This window comes from Cheilinus undulatus, linkage group 6 (assembly GCF_018320785.1).
Source record: "Cheilinus undulatus linkage group 6, ASM1832078v1, whole genome shotgun sequence".
Lineage (NCBI taxonomy): Eukaryota > Metazoa > Chordata > Actinopteri > Labriformes > Labridae > Cheilinus > Cheilinus undulatus.
The window spans coordinates 34,051,213-34,073,859 of NC_054870.1; the positions used below are offsets into that span (position 1 = coordinate 34,051,213).

General features: G+C 38.6%; 1 protein-coding gene across 2 annotated transcripts in view; it reads left to right on the top strand.

The window, feature by feature from the left end:
- sgms1a (sphingomyelin synthase 1a) overlaps positions 1-6,414 on the top strand; it is a 33,886-nt gene extending 27,472 nt beyond the window's left edge. For both annotated transcript variants that reach the window (XM_041789361.1, XM_041789360.1), the window contains 3 exons: positions 948-1,101; positions 1,754-1,920; positions 4,002-6,414. In XM_041789361.1, the coding sequence (XP_041645295.1) occupies positions 948-1,101; positions 1,754-1,920; positions 4,002-4,178 (498 nt within the window). In that variant the 3' untranslated portion in view covers positions 4,179-6,414. The remainder of the gene's footprint in view (positions 1-947; positions 1,102-1,753; positions 1,921-4,001) is intronic.
- The last annotated feature ends 16,233 nt before the right edge of the window (positions 6,415-22,647 follow it).

Genomic DNA, 22,647 nt, shown 5'->3' on the forward strand with positions numbered 1-22,647 from the left:
TTGAAAGCGTGTAGGAACCCTGAGAATACCAACTATCTCTGGGCCTTGAATGAAATCAGAATCTGAGAATATGAAGAATATATATTTTCAAAACCATTCATAGGTTATTTAGAGTGAAGTATGTTTAAGAGTCTTTTGGTGTGTTTCCACAAAGCAGTCTGGTTTGGTTCAGTATACCCTGATCTTGGTTGCATTTCCACAGCCAATGTCTGTCCAGCCTCGCCCAAAATGATAGAAGTTCTGGCTCTTTTTAAAGTCTGTACCATTTAGCTCAGCTCAGTTATAACAGCTGGTATTTCAACCCCTAAAAAGCTTGTCATCTGATACAATTTCAGATGATACAATTTTTTTTGTTATGGCTGTTAAACAACAACAGAAGTGAAAAAAGGAAACTGGCTTTCAAATTTTACTCACATTAAAAAGCTGGCTCTAAGAACAGCCCTGTTTGTGAATGTGTCATCACTACAGCTCATAGCTTGTCATCATGAAAGAAGTTGTTATTTTTATTACCAGTACCCAACAAGGTTTATTTGCTGAATAGTAGATCATATCATGTAAGAACATGTTTATGGTAAATGAGGGAGAAAAGCTGTTCAGCTCAGTATAAAACATAGCACGTTCTGTCCTTGCCCATTTTTACTGCTGTCACATGCAAAGTTAAGATATCCTTTCAACCAGTCAATGGACTGCAGTGAGTCTGTCGCCACTCGTTGAGGTCAGATAGGTACGTTTGATACCCCTGCAGAAGGATGTCAAACAAGCAGGATGGTACAGATCAGTTACTTTAGAGCCATTCCCAACTTTTAAAAGTGGAAACACAAATGATAGTGTACTGTACAGAATTAAACTGAGCCAGCCTGCTTAATGGAAACAGCTTTAGCCTCTGTCATCATCATTGTAATTTTATTTTTAATCAAAAGATGATGTAATGTCTGTTTGTCTTTCAGCTTCTTGGGAACTGGGAGGCACAGGCGAGGAGGATAATGAAGATGATTGCTGGTGGGGGCCTCTCCATTACAGGGTCCCACACCATGTGTGGAGATTATCTGTACAGCGGCCACACAGTCATGCTAACACTAACGTACCTCTTCATCAAGGAGTGTAAGTTTGACTCAGTGGTTTTAGTATGAATAAATAAGATGGCTTTACTTTTAAGTCTAATCTATCTTTTTGACTGTTTTATATTTATGAATGTGCGGTGAATCATTTTGACAGCCCTGTCTGCTTTAATCTAGTGTACACTTCTATACTCATAACCACATATGCTCGACTTCACCACTTTCACATTTGTTCACACCACAGATTTCATTTCCTCATAATGTGTTGTACATCTGTGCTTTCACGGACGTCTGTGAATAATGTCAGGAACTACAGACGCGTAGGAAACTAAAAGAAAACATTTTTGCTATCCACTCACATGTCTGTTAACATGTCTGTGTCAGCGTGTTAGGACAGTTGCACAATCACATTATATGTGCCTCTGCAAGCATTTCCATTATCTCACTTACTTGATCTGCAAAGCCACTGTGTTCATGACTGAGCAAAAGTCACTACTTGTAGCACGTTAACTGCCTGGTCAAGTGCTAGATGTAGTTACATTTTTTTAGCAGCCTCCTCAACAGTTCTCTGCTGTATCACATTAGCACACCAGTGATTTTCCACCTGTAACAGGGGTGACATCTAGTGGCGAAAGGCAGAATAGCTGGCCTTAATTTACTCTTTTAATGTGTATTTTCTTGTTCTTTCTTTGCAGATTCCCCCAGGCGGTTCTGGTGGTACCACTGGATCTGCTGGAGTTTGAGCGCTGTGGGGATTTTCTGCATCCTTCTGGCCCATGACCACTACACTGTGGATGTGGTAGTTGCATACTTTATCACAACACGTCTCTTTTGGTGGTACCACACAATGGCCAACCAGCAAGTGAGTAATCTGACATGGTTAAAATCTCAATTAATAAGATAGGCACATAGTTTAGGTTTACTCTCTAGTCTGTAATAAATGTTTATGTTGTATTATGATTTTTTAAATCCGGATGGTCCAGTGGGGGAAACACTCCTGTGTTCATAGTCCCTTGTTGAAGCTTAAGAGTCATATTGGCATTCTTTATTTTTGACCCTTGCCAGTTGAAAGCTTAAGTGCATTTTTTAGTTGTTAACAGTCCATACTGACTATTCTTTTAAACCATGTATTTATGATTTACAGGCATTCTGCATATATTCTGGCACTGAAGACAAAAATACAGCTTAAATAGACAACTGGGGCTGCAAGTTGGTGCAGTGATTAGCAATGCCACCTTACAGCCAAAAAGTTCCTAGCTTACTATGTGGAGTTTGCATGTTCTCCCCTTACACATTTAGGTTTTCAATGGCTTTCTCCCATTGACCAAAGGCATGCTTGTTAAGCTAACTCTGAATTATCCACAGGTTGAGTATGAGTGTTCCTGGTTGTTTGTGTCTGTTTGTCAGCTTTATGATAGACTGGTGACCAGTCAAGAGCGTACCCAGTCTCTCAGCCCGCTGGGATTGACTGCAGCCCCCTTCAACCCTGAATGGGATAGGTGGTAGAGATCAGTCGTTCCCGGCCTTTTTGTAAATAAGAAAAGCCAAGTCCCCCCAAGACCCACATGAATTAAAAACTGATTGAATTCTGTAAAAAAAATCCACATTAGTTATGATTGTTTCATGGGCAAAACTGTAAAAACATAGGTGTATATATATGTTCATCAAACCAAAAGAAGTTTGTGTAAGCTATTAAAGTAAAGTTTTGCCTTGATCTTAGTTCATATACGCTCATCTAATTTTGACAACCTCAGAGCTGACAAAGCCTTGGGATCTTTGGCACCCCCCTAAGGGGTCTAGGATCCCATATTGAGAACCGGTGGTATAGATGATGGATGGATGGACAACTCTAAAAGCACATGTAGCATGTGTTGTTTGAACACGCTGGATGTTGACCTAGACCAGTGCAAAGTGTGGGCTTCAGAGGCATTGCAGGTTGGCCGCAGAGGTAATTTACATTAATAAAAACATAAACATACTTGAAAAAAGGCAAATTAAGTCAGAATTTATTCATATAGCACATTTAAAACATGCAAAATGCAAAAGTCCAACATGGCAGAGCCCATGGAAGGGACCCTTTTTGTGTAGGAATAAAAGTCCAATGACTATAAAACTATTTTAGATCTTTAATTTTTATCAAATTTGTTCTTCTAAATGCTACTAGGCTCAATTTTACACACTGTACCTTTAAGTAGCTTCAAATAGGCAACAATGCCTTGTCATTTTTCTTAAAACCTTTGCTGTTCTACTTTGTAGATTCAATTGAAGGGCAAAACTTGCAAAAAGTTACTTCAAAACTGTGGTAAGGCCACTGTAGGATATTTAACTAAAAAAAACAAACATCAGACCCTCCAATTTCAGCTAACCTTGTGGTATCAAACAAATCTTTTTCCTTATGTTCCAATCTCAAAATGCCTCAAGAAAGCTTAATGTGCATACTGCAATCAGAAATACTGCCAGCATTTTATTTTTTTTATGTTGTGACATTTCTGTCCTACAATCGGCACAAACAATACGAAACGGTGTCTGTAGTGTAACGGAATAGGAACTGAAGATGCATTAGGGAGTTAAAATGTATGAAGAGGGTCTTGAAAAGGTTTGAACTGATGAATATTTGAAAAGGAAAACTAGGTGACTTCACAGTTGCCTGATAAGCAAACACTTTTCCTAATACTGCTTATGAATTTACATGAAAAATATTTTTCTTTTAAAAAGAGGTAAATACAGTAGTTTGAGAGTCGTGATATTTGACATACTGAATTAGACAGTTGTTAGTTAGCTTTATTGATACTGTAGAAGCATATATAATTGATGCAGCTTGGTTTGAAAGAAACCCTGAAATATTAGACCTGAATTACCCAATACAAAAATATATGTGCCATAAACTTGCTGTATTGTAGGGATTTAAAACTGTACTAACTGTTTTTGTGTTTTTTGTTTCAGTCACTGAAGCAGACGTCACAGAGTAATCCGTTCTCACGGGTATGGTGGTACAGACTGTTCCAATACTTTGAGGAGAACGTAAATGGCATGGTCCCTCGTAACTATCAGCTGCCGCTATCGTGGCGAGCGTTGCAGTGGAACCGCGGCGTGAAGTACAGCAGACTGGACATCCAGTGACCACTCATCTTGTCAGTTGGCAGGCGAGGACTCTGAACTTCCATAAGTGCTGTTTTTAGTCTATTGAAGATGGCACTGTTAAATGTAGCGCTGTCCTTTCACCTGAGTAACAGACACATCCCTGTCCACATGGGTAGCACTGTGACCCACCTAGTATTTTCTTTTCTCCATGTATGTACATATATAAATATACATTATTTTGTTTTCTTTCGTCCTGTTTTCCTCTGGTAGTTTTGTCAACACAGAGCACTAATTTATATTTGTTTTGTGTCTTTTCCTCCTAAATGGTCACATGATGGTTTCTGCTTTTTCAGCAGAGCTTTAAAGCATTTCAGTAAACCTCTAAATCGCTTTTTGGCCACAGAGGCCACCATATTTTTTCTCTCTGCACAGACCCATAGTTAATGTCGTCATCTTTTTCAAGACTTTTTTTGTGCAAACCGTGTCAATCAAATACTTCTTTAATAACCAAAATGCCATAAGCATTTTTTCATTTTGTTTTATAGCTAATTACTTTTTGTAACCCGCCCTTGCTAAAATGAGTCAAAGGTGCAAAAAAAAAGATTTTTTTAAGTATGTCAAACTTTATTTTTCAAAAACAAATGATGTCCAAGAACAGATTTTTAGATTTTTACCTTTTTCAAGATGGATAACTGAGAGCATAAGAACCTAACGTGGTGAAACAGGAATCCAGTGCCTTCCTTAGCTTGATTGTAAAACAGTTCAAGTACTATGTGTCTTGTGTCTCTGTGCCGCGGCTGTGAACACACCGTGGTACGAGATGGTACTTAGTCTACAGTCTTGTCCCATGAATGTAAAAACAACTAAGCCAGCCTTACCAGAGAATTGGTTTTCCCCAAATTTAGGTGCAGTGAGTGAAAAGTCCAGTTTATTTGACATTTTTGATGCTTTATGATGTCAGTTTTGGGTGTAGCTGGTTAATACTGTTCTAACTGAATATTTGGACTGTTAATCGTCTTTTGATGTCCTCAACATTTCAATTCCACCAGTCAGTAGTTAACCAACACCTGCCATGTTCAAAACCCAGTTGCTCACCGTGTCTGCTAGTTCTCCAACATGACACATCCTCTGATTGGCTAAGACATCTTGGGTTATACTGGACCTTACACTCTTGTGCATCATTGCTGCATCTCTCACTCAGGAGATAACAAGCCCCTCCGCTCTTGTTCCCCACATTTCAACCCCTTCATTTTCCTCATTACCGTCTCGTCTTGTTTCTGTGTTCTGGGGAGGAGATCTAGAGGGAATCATGACACTTCCTTTGAGTAAAGGGAATGTCAGAGAAAGGTAAAAGGAGGCTTCTGAGCATGTTTGTCATGAATTTGTACGCACTTTGTGCGGCTTTTTTTCTTGTACTAAATCAAGCTGCTACCTAACAGTTTGAGGACAACATATCCTCTGCATTTCCTCCGTAAGTGCAAACGCCACGATAATCTTCTTTCTTGAAGTAGCAAACAATAAGCATGGAACCTGTTAATGGGGAACAAGCCGAAGCATGATGCACAGAGCTGTTGATATATTTGGATACTGTTGATTTTCATGAATGTGAAATATGTTTGTATTGTTATTGTTTGGCTTTTTCTTTGTGTAACTATGACTGAAAGTTTAAAGAATAAGTATTGCACAAGTTCATCTATAGGGAAAGATTTAACTCACAATGTGAAAGCAGAAAGATTGAATTACAAACTGCACTAAGTTGAAGATTATACATATTCCAAATGAATAGAAATGAGGATGATGTAATAATTTCCTTTAACATTGTCTAAAGGTGGGAAAAACATGTAAGCTTATAAATCAAATATCTGTAAATGCCAACACGAGTCTTAATGTTTAAGATGAATAACAGCACAGGTTTACCTTACATCCTGTTGCCTTGTCCAATCATTTCACCTCTACAGAGAACGATTTAAAGAGCACAGCAGGTTCCTTAAATACAGCCAAAAGTTTGATTTGTGACAGTGTTTGAAGCAAATGTTTCTCTAATAATGAATGAGGGCTTTGAGAAGAATGATGGTTGGAGTTAATGTTAGTCCTCTAGTTTGCCAATCAAGGTTTTTTTTTTGTCTCTTTAAGAAATATTTGTTATCCTGTATGTTCCTCTTTAAAGCTCCTCGCCCTCTTTGTCCCCTTTTTGTGTGTATACCAGATGTTTGTAAGATATGATAAAGGATTCTACTTGGGACGCTTTTGAATAAAAACATTTTACTATAATGTACTCCATTTGGTCTCAGTCTCTTTGTTTATGAACCAGTCACAGTCTGTTGAGTTTCTTACATCAGACGGTCTCATTGTGTTGACTCATCGTGCCAAAAGATGATGTCATTGCAGAGCCACTTGTAGCCAGCAGAGGGACACATTGAGTCAGAAAAGAGAGGGGTGGACTCCATACATGTTGCTCTTTTGCTGCTCATCTACTGCAAACATTTTCATTTTTTGAAAATTATTTTCTAATGCACATCCTGAGATTTTTTTGTACAAGTGTCTTTATGGATGAGTGAAGGTTTTACAAGACATTCTGCTTACATATGCCTCTTAGTTATATTTTGATAAACATTTTTGTTTCAACACAGGAAATATTTAGATTAATGTGCATTAACCATGCATGTTTTTCTGTGTTTGTGGTTTTCTTCCCCACTTTCATATTGAAGCATGACTTATCAAATAAAGTCATAATTTTTTTTCAAATAATACCAGAATTAAATAAAATTTCATCAAAATAAAAAAATGATAGGGAAAGAACAATAAAAGAAAAGCAGTGAATATGATTGAGTTATAACTGCAATAATAAAGCATTAGTGAATACATAACTCATTTACAGGCATAGTTAATGTATCTGTCACTTTAAAAACACTAAATTATTTCTATACATGTATTGGTAAGGCATTTGTTAGCCTAATGTCTCTTTACTAATGCACCAATTAAACAATTATAGACCTTTAGCAGACTTGAGAGTGTTTCGATGTGTTACAGAGATGTAGCCTATCTCTATGTTAACCTGGCATGCCAGATGGATTTGTTTCACACATTCATCTGGTAAACCATTCATAGTCAATGATTGGGGAAGGGCAGAGCCTTTGAAAAAAAACTTGGAGGGTGATTGGAGGAATGTTCTGTCTGTCACATCTTTATGGGCCAATTGGAGCAGCAAAACATGACATAGCCGCTACCAAGCTGCACCCCTACCTAAGGAGTAAACTCCATACAGAACTGCATAACACGAATCATGGTGACTGTACACATGTCAGTACATGACTTTTGTTGTTTTTGAAAAGAAAACAACTCACTGCTGCTTTTGTTCTTTTAACGAAGAAATGTCAAGTTTTGATAAAACTGGCGCTAATGTCTTCCGCCATAACTGAACCGGCCTCTATTTTTTTAAGTCTGAATTTTTCGCATGTTAAAAAAGAAAATTAAAAACTGCGCCTGCTGTCACTATTATAACATAAGTGCAATAATTTGCTGGTATAATTTATGTCCAGTCTTTGATTTTTTGGGGGAAATGTAACTTTATTCATAAACAAAGTCTGGTAGTTACAGTCATGAAATAACCACATTGCAAACATTACAGACTAAGAAACATTTGATGAATTAAACAGAAAAGCTCAGACATATAATATGGGATTGAATTATTTATAGACCTTTTTTAGAAGGAGATACAAGAATGGTGACTCATTTTAGCTTAGTTGGCTTTAGCTTAAGCTAATAAAGCTCTGCTGTGTAATTAACATTACTACATGAAGCAATGTGGCTTTAGCAATGTGAGCTTTAGCAAACATAGCCTAGGTTAATCAAGCTAAGGATATGTAGATAACGCAGCTGTTTTGTTATCTTTGCTTTGAGTACGTTAGCTACATTATCTACATAGCTTATGCAGCTAATGGAGACGCGTAAGCCACGTTTTCTGTATTAGAATGATTTCATGGAGGATGAGCTTTTTTCCTGTAGGCAGCTATTTACTTAGCTTTATCAAATGTTTTGTAATCAGCTTTTGCAGGTCTGACTTTTTTACTTTTTTAAAGATTATTTTTCGGGGCTTCTTTCATTTATTTGAAAGGACAGTCAGAAGGACAGGAAATGTGGGAAGAGGGGAAGTCATGTGCAAAGACCAGGACTCAATCCCAAGACTAGTGCGTTGAGGACTATAGCCTACATGGTTGCCTGCTTTACCCACTGAGCCAAATTGACACTTAGGTTTTTATCTTTTAACTTTTGGTATCCTAACCCTTACTTTAACCCTAACCCAAATGGAAGTCTAATCCAATTTCATTTTGAAGGTTAAGCATGCATCTCCATTCTGACAGAAATGGCATCTCACATTAACGGTCTGCAAGGGGGGCCTTTAAATATTAACGGCCTGCTAACAGACCCCTCTCAAAAATGTGCAGTTTAAATAAAATACCTCAAATAGTTCTTGAGTTCGGGTTCAATAGAATGACCCAGACAGATGGACAACCCAAAGTATAATGCCTGTAGCATGATTCCCTGGCTATGCTGGCCCACTGGCCGTATCACAATAAAGGTTCAGTCTGTTGGCATGGTGTGAAAGGATTTTAATCCTTCTTCTTTGATATTCAAAGTCAGTTGGCACCCGAAAGGTTGGATTACAGTCTACTACTATACTAAAAAATAAAATAGAATTCTCTTGACTGGAAATAAAAAATGAAAAATAAAATAACTACATTGAAAAAAATATGAATTCCATATCTCCCATCTACTTATAACTAGTTTGTCCAGCCCAGGCTCCAGGGCCTGGGGGTCTCTCTCTGCTGCTCCTTCACATATTCACCAATTATTTTCAGGAGGTTTCTGCAACAACAACAATCTCTATTCTCCCAGACTTTCTCTCTGCATCAGCAGCACAGTTAATCACAACAGAAAGAAAAGCTAATAACCTAGGCATGTCCTTAGAAAATCACATTTTCTCATGTTTCTAAAGTCGACATTTTAAGTATGTCGGGAAGCGTTGCCATTTTTTTTTTTAGTTGCCCTTCACCTCCTTCCTCATCTTTTTCACTTTCTGGAGAAATGTTAGTTCTTGAAGCCACTGGGAGACAAAGGGGACCTGATCAGCTTTACAATGAAGAAGAAGTCTGCGTCGTGCTCAGGATGGAAGATATAATGCTTAACTGTTTGGAGGTGAATAAACGATACTCCTGAGACGCATCAAATGTTGCTGCAAAAGGGCAGTTTTTAATATTTACTCTTCATATATGAACATATCTCCATAATAGCTCTGCCTAAGCATAAATAAAGCATGTGACTTCAGCTTATGAGGATGTTTGGCATCTGTCACATATCTGTCAAACATTTCAGACAACCTTTTAGGAAACTGATCTCTAAACTGTACAAGAGCAAAAGAAGCACAAAAAGAATTTAAGCCATCCTTGAGTCATACATCCAGGTGTTTTAAGTCAGCCAAGCATACAGTTTATTAAAAAAGCACCTACGCCTACACACACTGAATATTCATATCTAAGTGAGTAATAAGGTTAGAGGGCTTGCTTTGACTTAAGGTTCAGCATTTTGAGTGAATTTTTAAATGAGTTGCTTTGCTTTGCTAGAGTGGATTTTGTACCAGGACCTTTGCTCCTACTCAGGTTGTTTTTGACCAGGGTAGTTGTACTTTATATCTGTGTGCAATAGTCCAGCACTTATTTTCCACCCCTGGTATGTATATATCTTTGTATAACTGTATTTATGTATGGATTAATTAATGTATGTATTTAGATAACATCGCAAAATGCTTAAAACTAGGTCAAACAAATTACAGTAGCAATAAGGATATGTGTGTCTAAGGACACAAGGATGTGTGAACTGTTGGAAGTATGAAATATTCACATTAAATATGATTACAGAAAATAATTCCTTGAAAATAGCACGACTTTGCTTCCTACACTATCTTACTTGCTTTGTTTTCCATTGTTTGTTTTAATATCAGCGCTTATCACTACTGGCTAGTGATGCTGATACTGAGGTTTAATTAAAAGCCCTCTTGGGTTTCCTTACCTCACCTGCACAAATTCATATGTACTTTCCTTTTAAAAGCTGTACACTCAATTGTAATTCTTTTTTTCTTGTGCAAACATAAAATAAATAAATAAGGTTAGAAATGGGTTAGACAGCATATTATTGTTACCATGCTTTTCTGCTTTAAACCTCAGCTAATCTGTCTGATAAGACAGGTTTTACGCAAGTTTGATTCTTATGTGACTTGATCCTGATCATGGACTGAAATTATTTACAACCATAGAGTATTCACAAACAAATTTTTTAGTTAGAGTTTTGACCCATGACCCTGATGTGAGGAGGTAATCCTATTGCACCACCTATTGCCAATCTTAAACCAATGTTTTCTTCCTTGCATTTATTCTATTTCACCAGCTTTTCTGACATTTTTGCCACTTGTAAACCATTTCCACCACTTTCTCTTGCCCATTGTTTACACCTAAATTTAATTTTTTCCACTTTCCATGTATTGTTGCCTCTGTCAGCTCACTCTTATCGATAACTCTGTAAACTGTTCATTTTTTGCCTTCTTTAAACTATGTTGCCATTTTTTGATTCAATTCCACCACCTTTTCTGCCCATTTTGCCACTTTTGAGTCATTTTGCCGCTGATCAAACCCTTTCCACCACTTTGTCTGCCTGTTTTTGCTATTCATAACCCATTTTTGTTACTTTCTGTCTATTGTTGCCTCTGTTAACCATTTTAGCCACAATGAACCAATTTTTTACCACTTTTTATGCCATTTTTTGCAATTTTTTAATGATATTCCACTTTTTGGTTTACCAATTTTTGCCACTTTTAACCCCTTTTCACCACTTTATCTGCCTGTTATTGCCACATCTACCATTTTTGCCACTCTCTGCTTATTTTTGCCTCTGTTAACCCATTTCCTGCCACTTTAAACTAATCCTAATTATTTTGATATTATTAATTTGAAGAATGCTATACTATGCCATTAATAAATTATATTTTTGTTGCTCTGATAAGAGTGGTTATTGTTCAGGTTAAAGAATAAGGTTTTCACAGCTTAATTTTACAACGGATCATGATTTTGCTGATATCCATGGGCCACTTATTTGGCCGGGCCCCAGAAAGCTCTCCCCTTTATCTCCCCTTAAAAGTGGCCTTGACAGTGGTCATTAAACTTGATCAGAGCTGTTTTGAGGCTCTGTGATAAAATCAGTCATGCTTGATGTTATTACAAGTCCTTAATCATGCAAATGGTGTTGTTCAGTGACACAGTCAATGTCAACAACCCACAAGGGTGGTCTCACTAGCACCAAACAGGAAGGTTCAAACTGGTAAACAATTACCAATTACAGTTTGATCAGGATATTTAACTGGAGTGTGTCAATGCACAAGCACCATACAGGGGAGAACTGATTTACTGATGAAAGTCTGTCCATCTCTGCTTCACTAGGTGGCAATATGCCCCTTTAAGCGAGTTATTGTTGGACCTTGATGTCAAGTTAACAAGTGGCATATTGGTTGTATGTCAAATGGTGAAAACATGGACAACTTTACAGCTGTGTATAATGCGTACTCAAGCTGGGGATATTCTTGCCATCTCCATGTATGCGTGATGACTTCCATGCATCAGTTCAGAGTGTTGACTGAGCATGCCTTCAAAAATTAACAGGATGTGGAAACATGCACATGTGAGGTAGGGTGGTGTAGCAACAATGTGACAGTTAATACAGCAATAAGAGCAACAAAGAAAGAAAGTGACAAACCAAGTCCACAGTTATGTTCATCTTTACAGTGTTCATATTCATGTAAAGGCCTCAAACATGCCTGCCGAAATAGCTGGAATAAATATGTTATGTTTTAGGAGTTGAAGTTTAAACCTGTGGCTATCAATGAGTGACCCTGTAAGCTGGTGACTTTCAGTCTGGTAATTCAAAAGCTGTATTTCCATGAGTTTAGTTTTTCATTAACTACATATCTGATGAGTGGAAATGAAACAAAAAGCTTTTCACGAGGACTTTTTCTGTTTTCATTGTCTGTCGTATGTATATTTCAATGTTACTATTGATATTGATACTTAAAATATAAGTTCTGAACTCAGAATTTTAATCATATTCACTGTTACCATGTTTGTAGTTTATATCCCACACATCAGATAGTTGTACGGTGCCTATAAAATTTATTTACCCCTTTGGATGTTTTATCCTTTTATTGATTTTATCAATCAATCACAGTCACTATAATTTGGCCTGTTTGACAAAAAAAAAAAAAAAAAAAAAAAAAATCCATAAAAGTATGGTGGTGGCAGCATCATGCTGTAGGGATGCTTCTCAGCAGCTGGCCCTTTAAGGCTTGTAAAAGTAGAGGGTAAAATAAATGCAGCAAAATACAGGAAAATCCTAGAGGACAATCTTATTCGGTTTTATTCTTATAGCATTTGTGTTGTTTGGCTTTTTTGTAGAAGCCCAGCCAGGAACTGTAGGGCATGTACAGAATACCTAGCCCAGTTTGGATCTGTTTGAAGTGTATACATACAAGACTTAATCAATTTTCCAGATGTGTAAATCAAAAGTGGGCATTTTGTGAGGTTTCTTGAGGTTATATTTGCTGCAACTCATATACAAATTGGTTGGTTGGTTGACTGATAGATTTCAGTTGAACTAAAATTTTCATGTATTCAGAAGTGCAGATTTAGTTGGATTTACACAAAAACGACCTTTTTAGATGAGACAAAATATTGAGCATCAGCCATTTCATTTTTTTACAAACTCTTCCACTTTCAGTCTTCTTTCACTGGAAAACACTTCCCATAACTCCTGATAAGAAGCTGATAAAATATAATTTTCTATCATTTAAGACACCGATATCTTAAGACACTGACTTTTGCTCAGATTTATTCAGGGAGTGAAATCTCAAGAGGTTCAGCCTAAATTTACATCTTGCCATTGATGAAATGACTGTAATAACAGCCTCCAGATTTTTGAGTCACCTTAATAAACCAGATCACAACCTCAGCTGCTAAGCTGAAGCTTGGGGGCTCTGAGCCACTCATGGTTCTTGCTGTGAGCAAAAAGTCTTTATCATTCCTGGGCTGAAAAGGGGGCACATTCACATACATTTATCTGTAGCTGGCTCCTCGTCCAGCTGGAGTATTCAGCGAAACCCTGGAGAGACTTTCGCTGGTCAGCCAAGCTCAACTCCCACACACTACTACTGTACAGAGTCAAATGAGGGAGAAGGAGAGGGAGGGCTTTAAGCATCTTCTGGCTTCAGCTGACTTCATTAAATAGGCCAGAGAGATACTCTCAAGATACTTCTCTACTTAATGTGGCTGAAAATATTTTAATTATACAGGTGTACAGTCTGTGCCGTGGACAGAAAACAGACCGTGTGCTTAATTACTCTCTTCAACTCCATTTGACAGTTTGAGGTGTTAAATGCTTTGTGTTCTGTTTTATATAGATGAGAATCATCAAAATGGTTACCATGAATAATGTGTCAGCATGTGGAATCTCAGCCTTTTGCTCTGGCAGACACGCTGCAGCAGCCTGTTTTCCAATCTGGTCCCTCTCTCTCTCTGCTGTCCATCAGTCATTCATCATGAGAAGAACATTTTCTACAGATTGTGCCTCTATATGAGAAAATACAAACTTTATTTTTACTGCTAATAGAGCAACCTTCCCTCCCTAAAGACTCAGAGGCCAAGAAAAATAAAATAGTCTGATTCATGAGTCCACGAGCAAATTCTCCTCTATTCTCAGCAGAGCTTTGGCCTTTCACCGTAATACCATACTTAGTCTGTGGAGATAATGTTGTTTGAGAGCAAATGGTGTTTTGACTATTAATGGATGGCTCGGGAAAAGTGGGTGGTATGAGAAAGAGGGATTTGGATAATAAAACTGCTGGAGTGTACACAGTCATGTTGAGGACTGTAGTACTCATCCCTTTGTGATTGTACTGCTGATAGTTAGTGGATGGGAATATAAGCACACATTTACCAGCACAGAGTCCAATCAGTGTTTTTTAATAAGAAAGTTTTAGGCCTGAAATATAATTCTGACAACGTCTTTCTGTGTTTTTAATCTTTCTTGAGTCCTGTCAAGTGTTTCTTTTATGCATAGAAATAAGAAAGCACATCCTCTACTAGTATTAAGAACTGCCTCTACCATTAACCCTTTATGAGGCAGGGGACCATATATGGTCCTTCGGTCAACTTCCTTTATGAAATCCCCCCAGCTCACTATAACCAATGATATTTTTCAGTGGAGATCAGTCCATGTCCATGAAAAGTGACATCACAGCATCTCACCAAACAGCAGAGGCCCAGAGTGTCTCAAACTTCCTGTTTCCTCCAGAATTGAGTTTTACGTCTCTTTTGGTCCCAAATAAATGTCTCTGTAAGCTGTTGAATATCATAGCTTATAAAGGTGAATAGTTGAGCTAAATATCATGATAATTTTTGCATGCATAGGATTTCTTGCAATTACTGTTATTTTAGTGTGAAAAATGGAGGAACCATATTTGGACGTATGCCCATTTAGGGGTGGAAAATGTTGGCTATATTAAGACATATGACCAACTAATCCAGCACCCCTTACTAAGGGTATTTTCATGGCAAATAACTTATTATAATGTAGGATACTAGTACCCAATAGCAGTGGTTCCCCAAAGTGGGGGTCACGAGACAGTGCAGGGGGGGTCGCAGGATGCCTTCCATTAAACAAAGATACATTTTATAGGATTTGAAATCAGAAATGTAATCTATTATTCTAAAAAATGTTGGTAAAATTAGTTAAATGAAAAGGTAGTTATCAAGTGATATTTGCACTTAAATACAAGTAAAAGTGTCCTAGAATGCAAGTTTTGTGCATGATGCTTTGTGCAATATAGTGCTCTTCATCCCCCTCAAGGGAAGATAGGGGTCCTCGATATCTGATATCATTTTTTGGGGATCACCGGCTGAAAAGTTTGGTAACCCCTGCCTTATGGTGTCAGTAGAAGTTGCCACATGTTTGTAAAAAAATAAAAAGTGATTCAATCCTAATTTACTACTTTATAGAAATGTAGTCAGATAAATTTAAATCTATCCTCAGTGCAAAATAGATGAATGGGCTGCAGTGATGGTTGTCCTTCTGGAACTGAGTTCAGTCTCCACACAGGATCTCTGGAGCTCAGCCAGAGTGACCATCAGGTTCTTGGTCCCCCGATGGTTCAGTTTTGCCAGACGACTAGTTTTTGGAAGAGTCCTGGTTTTTACCACACTTCTTCCATTTGAGAATTATGGATGCCACTACGCTCTTGAACTTCAGTGCAGCAGAACTTTTTTTGAAGCCTTCCTCATATGTGTGCCTTGCAACAATCCTGTCTCTGAGCTCTGCAGGCAGTTCCTTTGACCTCATGGCTTGGTTTTTTTGCTCTGATATACAATGGCAGCTGTGAGGCCTTCTATAGAGAGGTGTGTGCTTTTCTAAATCATGTCTAATTAATTTAATTTACACAGGTGGACTTCAATTAAGATGTAGAAATATCTCAACAAAGATCAAGAGAAATAGGAGGCATCTGAGCTCAGTTTCAAGAATACTTATGTCAATGCGATATTTCTAACGAATTTGCAAATTTTTAAAATCTATGTTCACTTGAAAATATTTTTTCAACTGTTGCATCAGACTGCAACATGAAAAAAATGAAAAATGTGAAGGTCTGATTACTTTCTGAATGTACTGTAACTGTTGGTTTGCAGTCGTGTCCTATGTGTGAAAATGAAGTATTTTTGACTATATCTCATCCTGTTCCCTTTCAGCAGTTTAATTGACCTCTTATGAGGAATCTTTGCTTGGTTAAATGCCGACCACAGTTGTTTCCTGTGACTTCATCCAACACCTACCCAGTGGCAGTGGTGACAAACATGAACAAAATACAATATAGACATGATCAATCTGGTTTCTGATGCTCTTGTTTGCTTTTGTAGGTCAGAGAGAAGCATCAATATTAATTTCAATCTGTGTCATGACCATCCAAGTACTCCTCATAGGAGCTTTAACAGTGGGTCTCTATAGCTTTGTGGCAAACAGCTGCTGAAAATAGACACAATAACAGCTGTGAGAGTGAATCACAACATTTAGAGCAGCTTATTGGTAAGCTACATCTACCTTTCTGATTCTGTATGAGCAAAAGGTTGGAAAATTCAAGTGACTGCAAATGCTTTCTAAGAGTCATGATTAAATATAGCTGCTTGAAGTGTGCGGCTATTGTATTCTCGTTAGGTCTAATTTTCTGTTGGCATAAATCTGAAAGGCAGCTGAAAGGCTAAAATAGCAGCATTCAGAAACATCAAGATGAAAATATAGTAAGGTCACAGTGAAACTACACTAGTTTGAAGGATTTTCACATCAAGATGTTCATTTCAACTTACGTCTCGAGAGACTCAATCATTAAAGTGCTTTGAGGCCCAGAACAAATGTGACTGCCAATGCTGGTGCTGATGACGCGGATAGCTGTAATGATAATAGTTATTTTCATCACACACTCCATTATCAGGGCCAGAGAGATGTAGCTCTGGCTCCACACACATCTCAAGATGCCATGAAATGACCAGCGCCTACAGAGGCGAGCATGTCATCCGCGCTGCCCCGCTAACCACGGCAGTTTACCCTCGCTTCACAGCTTCCTCATCACGCCAGGCTCTGTCAAGCTGGGCCAACACTCCCTATGGCCTCACACCACTCAAAATTGCAGTTTTTTTGTCCATCCACCTCTGGAGATGTGACTCAGTAAGTGGCAGTCAGAGCCGGCCAATATGACAAGGTGCTGATTTGCAGCGGTGGTGCTCATCCTCAGGCCATGTCGGGTGTAAAAAGTCAAACTGCTGCTTCAACTTCACTGTTACAGGTGGATATGGTGTGTGATTGTGCTTCCTCTACTTTCATACACGTTTTGGACCAGGTTGAGCCTGAATTGCTTCAGAGAATGACATAATATGTGAAGCATCAACACAAAAGTTGACTTGTGCCAACTGAGGGGACACTCATGGCTGACGGAAACAGTTTCAGTGCCATCTGTCCACAATCCTCGCCACCAGAGCTGGCATTGCAGAGCCATTAGAGACGTCTTCAGACATCTCATCACTCTGCCTGGCACCACAATCTTCAATGCATCATCCTTGAATAGAAATTTAGATTTCCGGATGCTGAGGAGTTTATTTTTGAGGACGGATTTTTGGAAATGGCCCTTGTTTAGGGGAGCAGATGGCAGACTAATTCCTGTCACATCCTTGTTTTAAAAATGTCACCACACCACTGCTGAACCTTAACGTCTCGCATCTACTGAGCAAAGAAACCCAGTCCTTATTTATCACTGACTTTAATGAGAAACACCTCCCTTTAAAAAGAATCTCTACAGCAAGCTGAAAGCAGAGTATGACTCACATTTCAAGCTTCTTTCACCTCTGACTACATTCACTGATGGCTGTGGGTCGGAGTGCGATGTTACACCTTTGGTCACACTCAGCATGGGATGGAGTAAAACTATCACTGTATCAGGACAACAGCAACCACAGACTTACAAAGACACATTTCCAGGGGAAACATTACTCTTTAAAGGGAACATATCATGCAAAAAACTCTTTTTCAGGCTTTTCTTGCAAAAATATGTGACCGTGGCCTGTCAACAATCCCCTCAAGTACCAGAAAAGTCCATTCCCTCCCTCCTCTCTTTCTCCAACTTTCCAAGTGTGTGCTAAAACAAGCTGTTCTCAGATTTTCCCCTTATGATGTCATGTGGGGAGATAGTACCCGCCCCCAGGTTCAGTTGGCCCTCCCCACTTGGGAGAAAGTTCCGCCCTCCTCTCCTGATCCTTCTCTCAGCTGCCAGTTGAGAGGGGGATCAGGAGAGCCACATCTATTAAGCGACATCCATTTCCTGAGAGGGGCATGGTCAGGGGCGGAGTCAGTCAGCTAATTAACATTTAAAGCCACAGACACAGAAACGGCTCGTTCTGAGCAGGGCTGAAACGGAGGGGTTTTTAGACACACAAAAATCCTACACTGGAGTGTCTTTTCAGCAACAGACTTAACAGGCATGTTTTGGGGACCTCTGAGACCAAAATAAACTTGTCTTAAAAGGGTAAATATGTCCCCTTTAAAACTGTAATGCACAAAGCAAGAGGCTATTAAGTTAATAAACCTTGTAAATATCAAACAGGTTTGCATTAGCGCAGCAAATTCAGGTCACTGGAATAAACTCTGTGTGAGTTAAAATCAACTCAATCTCAGTGTACATGTGAGACCATCGAATAAACGCTAGAGCTGAGTTAAAGTAGCTCTTTTCTGGGAGTTGATTTTTAACTGTAAAATTAACTCACATCTTGAGTTTAATGCAGGTGAACTTTTTCTCAGGGTTAATAGTTAACACTTTGTAACGCTATATATTTTTTCATGCATGGAGTTTATATGACTGAGCATTTTAAATAGTTTGATGTCCAGATAATGCTCTACCATACCTCTTAAATCTGCCAATTCACACTGGACATTATGGCTTTGCTAGTATTTTCTAGTCAAGATAAAGCAAAGAGACAGATAGCTCCTAATTCTTTGTGTCAGTGTCACTCATGGTGCATATATATTCAGCATCAAGATCAACCATAATCCACCAGAAACATGAGCAAATAAAATCCAGCATTGATAACTGTACAACGAGCAACATCTAAACACATCATCATATAAATACATCTAAAAACATCTAAAATACATCTAAACACACAATGCATGATGGGAAAACTTACTCCTCAGATTTGAAGTGGCAATGTAGGCAACAAAGTTGTTGGGAATGCACTCAGGAGCAGTGCTGATCACTGCTCTCAACACCATGTGAATGAACTACTTTTTTAACACTGCACAGGAGCATCACTAAACACTAGCTGGAGTCTAAGTGCAGGAATGTACTCTGAAAATCACTCTTTTTTGTTTACTTCCCATTTTTTTCACTCTGGGAATTTGCTGTGAGGGATGCCTTATTTGGATCTCATGGAAAAGTCAACTTTATTTAAAAAACATGTGTTATTTAATTTAAAACCTCCCAAGTGCAAAACTGCAGTTGCCATAAGAGAAAAACTAAACAATAGCCGGAGCAGCTGCTGCAGACACAAGGTGATTGACCAGGTGGTCGAATCAGGTTCTCCAGGTAGAAATAGTTTTCTGCTGAATTAATAAGGACCTAACCTGGCACTCATACACAGTGTTTGGGAAAGGGCAGAGCGGTTTAAAAAAAAAAACTCAGAGGGTGATTGGATGAACGTTCTGTCTGTCACATCTTTACGGGCCAATCAGAGCAACAAAGCCGAGAAGTACACCCCATACAGAACTGCATAACGCAAACCATGGAGACTGTAGACATGTCAGTACACGACTTTTGTTGTTTTTGAAAAGAAAACAACTCAAAGATGTTCTTTGTTCTTCTATGAATGAAAAAAAAAAATGTTGTCAAGTTCTGATAAAACTTACGCTTTAGCAGCAACCATGCTAATGTCTTCTGCCATATCTGCACCGGCCTCTTGTTGCTGCTTGCTTACATCACGGCTCCGCCGCACCCGAAAGTACTGCCCCTCAATGCTGATTGGTCCTGTCACTTTCTAACCAGGCCCAAACAGTTCAGACGGGAGCTTTACAAGATGGATTTTCCAGTGAGAACCATGGAAACAGGCGTATACATCTGCTGTGCAAGGTCAATAAGGACCCTGAGGCAACAAAATGCAACATTTCTACTGTAAGGTAGGTGTTTCAAAGTTGATCTAATGGTATGATAACCTTCAGAGGTGGTATCTATGGGTATGGATTAGCTGTAGGGACATAACAACAGATGCCTGTCAAGCCTGCGATACGTTTTGCCTCTAGTGATTCCTGAGAGTGCTGCCATTCAGACAGGATGCAGGTGGAAAAGCTAGGCTATACAGCATAGCAAACAGGTATAGTTTTTCATAATTTAGCAAGTCTATATTAAAAATGGGGCAAAAACCATGATGTGTCTGTGTTTGACTATTTTGCAATGCCTGCTTTGGCTCCCAACTATGTGCTTCTCTGCTTCAGTGCATCTGAAAAGCTGTTTATGACTGGAGGCTTTGTCAGAAGAACCCATAATGACTGACAGATGGAACGTTCATCCAATCACCCTTCCCTTCACAAACACCGTCAGTGGGCTGTTGCCTAATTGGATGTATAGGCTGCCTTCACCATACGCAGCAATGCGACCTCATATCATCAGACATCCAGGTTTTTGTACTGTGGTGCTGATAAAAAGCTGGTCCCTCTCCTTTTAAGTTGGTGTTTCCAAAAAGAATTTCAAATTTTGATTCATCTGACCACAGAACAGTTTTCCGTTTTGCCTCAGTCAATTTTAAAAGAACCTTGGCCCAGAAAAGATGGCAGCATTTCTGGATTGTGTTCACATATGGTTTCTTCACTGCAGTACTATCCAATACAGAATCATACCTGTTTTTAATGCCACCTGAGGGCTAGAAGATCAGTAGCAAGGGCTGGCTGGCTTCATGGATGGATGGACAGACGGAGGGACAGACATAGAAAGAAAAAGATGCAGGACAGAGGGATGGATAGTTGGATGGATGGATCTTATGAATGGATGGTTGGATAATGATGATATTATGTACTGTAGATTTTGGCATATTTTAAGTCTTTTAAGCAATTTAACATTTAGGAACATTTTTTATGAAATTGCCGAACAATTTTAAGACACCGTTTTCACAAACTGATGAACTTCTGAGAGTCTCTGCCTCTCCAAAATTGTCCTTTTATCACAGTCATGTTACTGACCCACTGACAATTAATCTTATTGGCAGTAAAATGCTCCTGCATCTGATTTCATTTGTACCGCTTACTTTTCCAGTCTTTTGTTGCCCCGTCCCTACTTTTTTAACATGTGTTGCTGCCATCAAATTCAAAATGAGCTAATATTTTTCATAAAATGGTAAAATATCTCTATTTTAACATCTGCAAAATTATTTATGTTCTAAATTACAAATGGTTTTATGAGATTTGCAAATCATTGCATTCTATTCTTTTTTTTACATTACATACAGTGTCCTAACTTTTTGGAAATAGGGTTGTATGTAAAATCTAATTCAGATGAGGCAGTGTCAACTCATAATTCAGTTGCTAGCTCTCTATTGTGTCCAGGCATTTTCCTGTAGAGGGTCATGTGTTGTCACCTAAACAAACACAAGAAAATGTCATTTACTTCATGACTCTGTGCCCACAGCAAAGGGAAGCTGAACACTAAGACTGGCCTTCTTGCATTATTTGCTGGTCAATAGAAAAATTCCCAAAGCCCCATAAGAGCCCATAATGAAAAGTTAATGAGTCTATATTCAGAAACTGCTCCTTTTTCCATCAGTATACGTTGAGTCAGACTCCTGACGTGAACGTGCTTAGGAAGGCCTGTCAGCGGAGGAATCAATCAATACAGAATGATTTTGAAATATGGCTGCAGCATGGCCTGAAAGCGAGCTGGCCTCCTCCTTTGATGATCCTCAGGGGAGTTTATTAGAAGCTCTGATGAGGATCTTGGCTATCCCTGTTTTCTTATCCTTTCTATCCTGCTCTGCTATCTATCTTTCTGTGAGAGCGCTGCATGTAGATCATTTTCAAACACCAACAGCCCGAAAAACCCAGGCAGAGAACTGCCTTTGATCCGAGATGTCATTGAGATTTTTTTTTTTTTTTTGCTTTTGGATGGCATTTGGAGGCTACGAAAGAGGAACAAAGCTTTGGTCAGCAGATGGGGAAATGGGGGAAATGTCAGCGATAAACAGCAACTCTCAGAAGTCTTACGTAACACTGTGCATTGCTCTGTCCCTGGGGACAAAATTATGACCGTATATAGAGAGTGCTGAGGCGGTTAAACCCTACATGAAGTGTCCTTGAGCAAAACACTGGAGCCCTTATCTAATGATGGGATTCTCTTCTTTAGTTTCCTGTAGTACGAGAGCAAACGAATTGAAGAGATTTATACCCAGCAAGAGATCTTCAGAACAACTGTCATTTAAATTTTGCAGCCAGGATTTGTAATCGTTGGAAGTTTTCTTACTTTCTTAGTCTCTATAGCCATGTTAGATCTGCTTGATCATGAGATCGGGGTCTACCTTATAAACATAGAATAAAACTAAATCACACAGTGGTAAACTTTGTTACTTTAGTAACCTGACTTTTAACTTGATGGGACTTTATATACTCTAAAAGCAGCCTTGAAACATTGCTTTTCTCTTGTGTCTTTGCAGGTTGTGTGTGTATATCTAGAAAAAAGAAAATTGTAGTTCCCCCAGTGTCCACTTGAGACAGGCCAAAAGCTGACGAATCCCCATAAGGGCTCATTCTAAAACACCCATTGCAACTGCTTTAATAAACATGTTTACAGTCTTGTACAAAAAAAAAAAAAAAAAAAAAAAAAGGGGGTCTATACAGCTTTTTT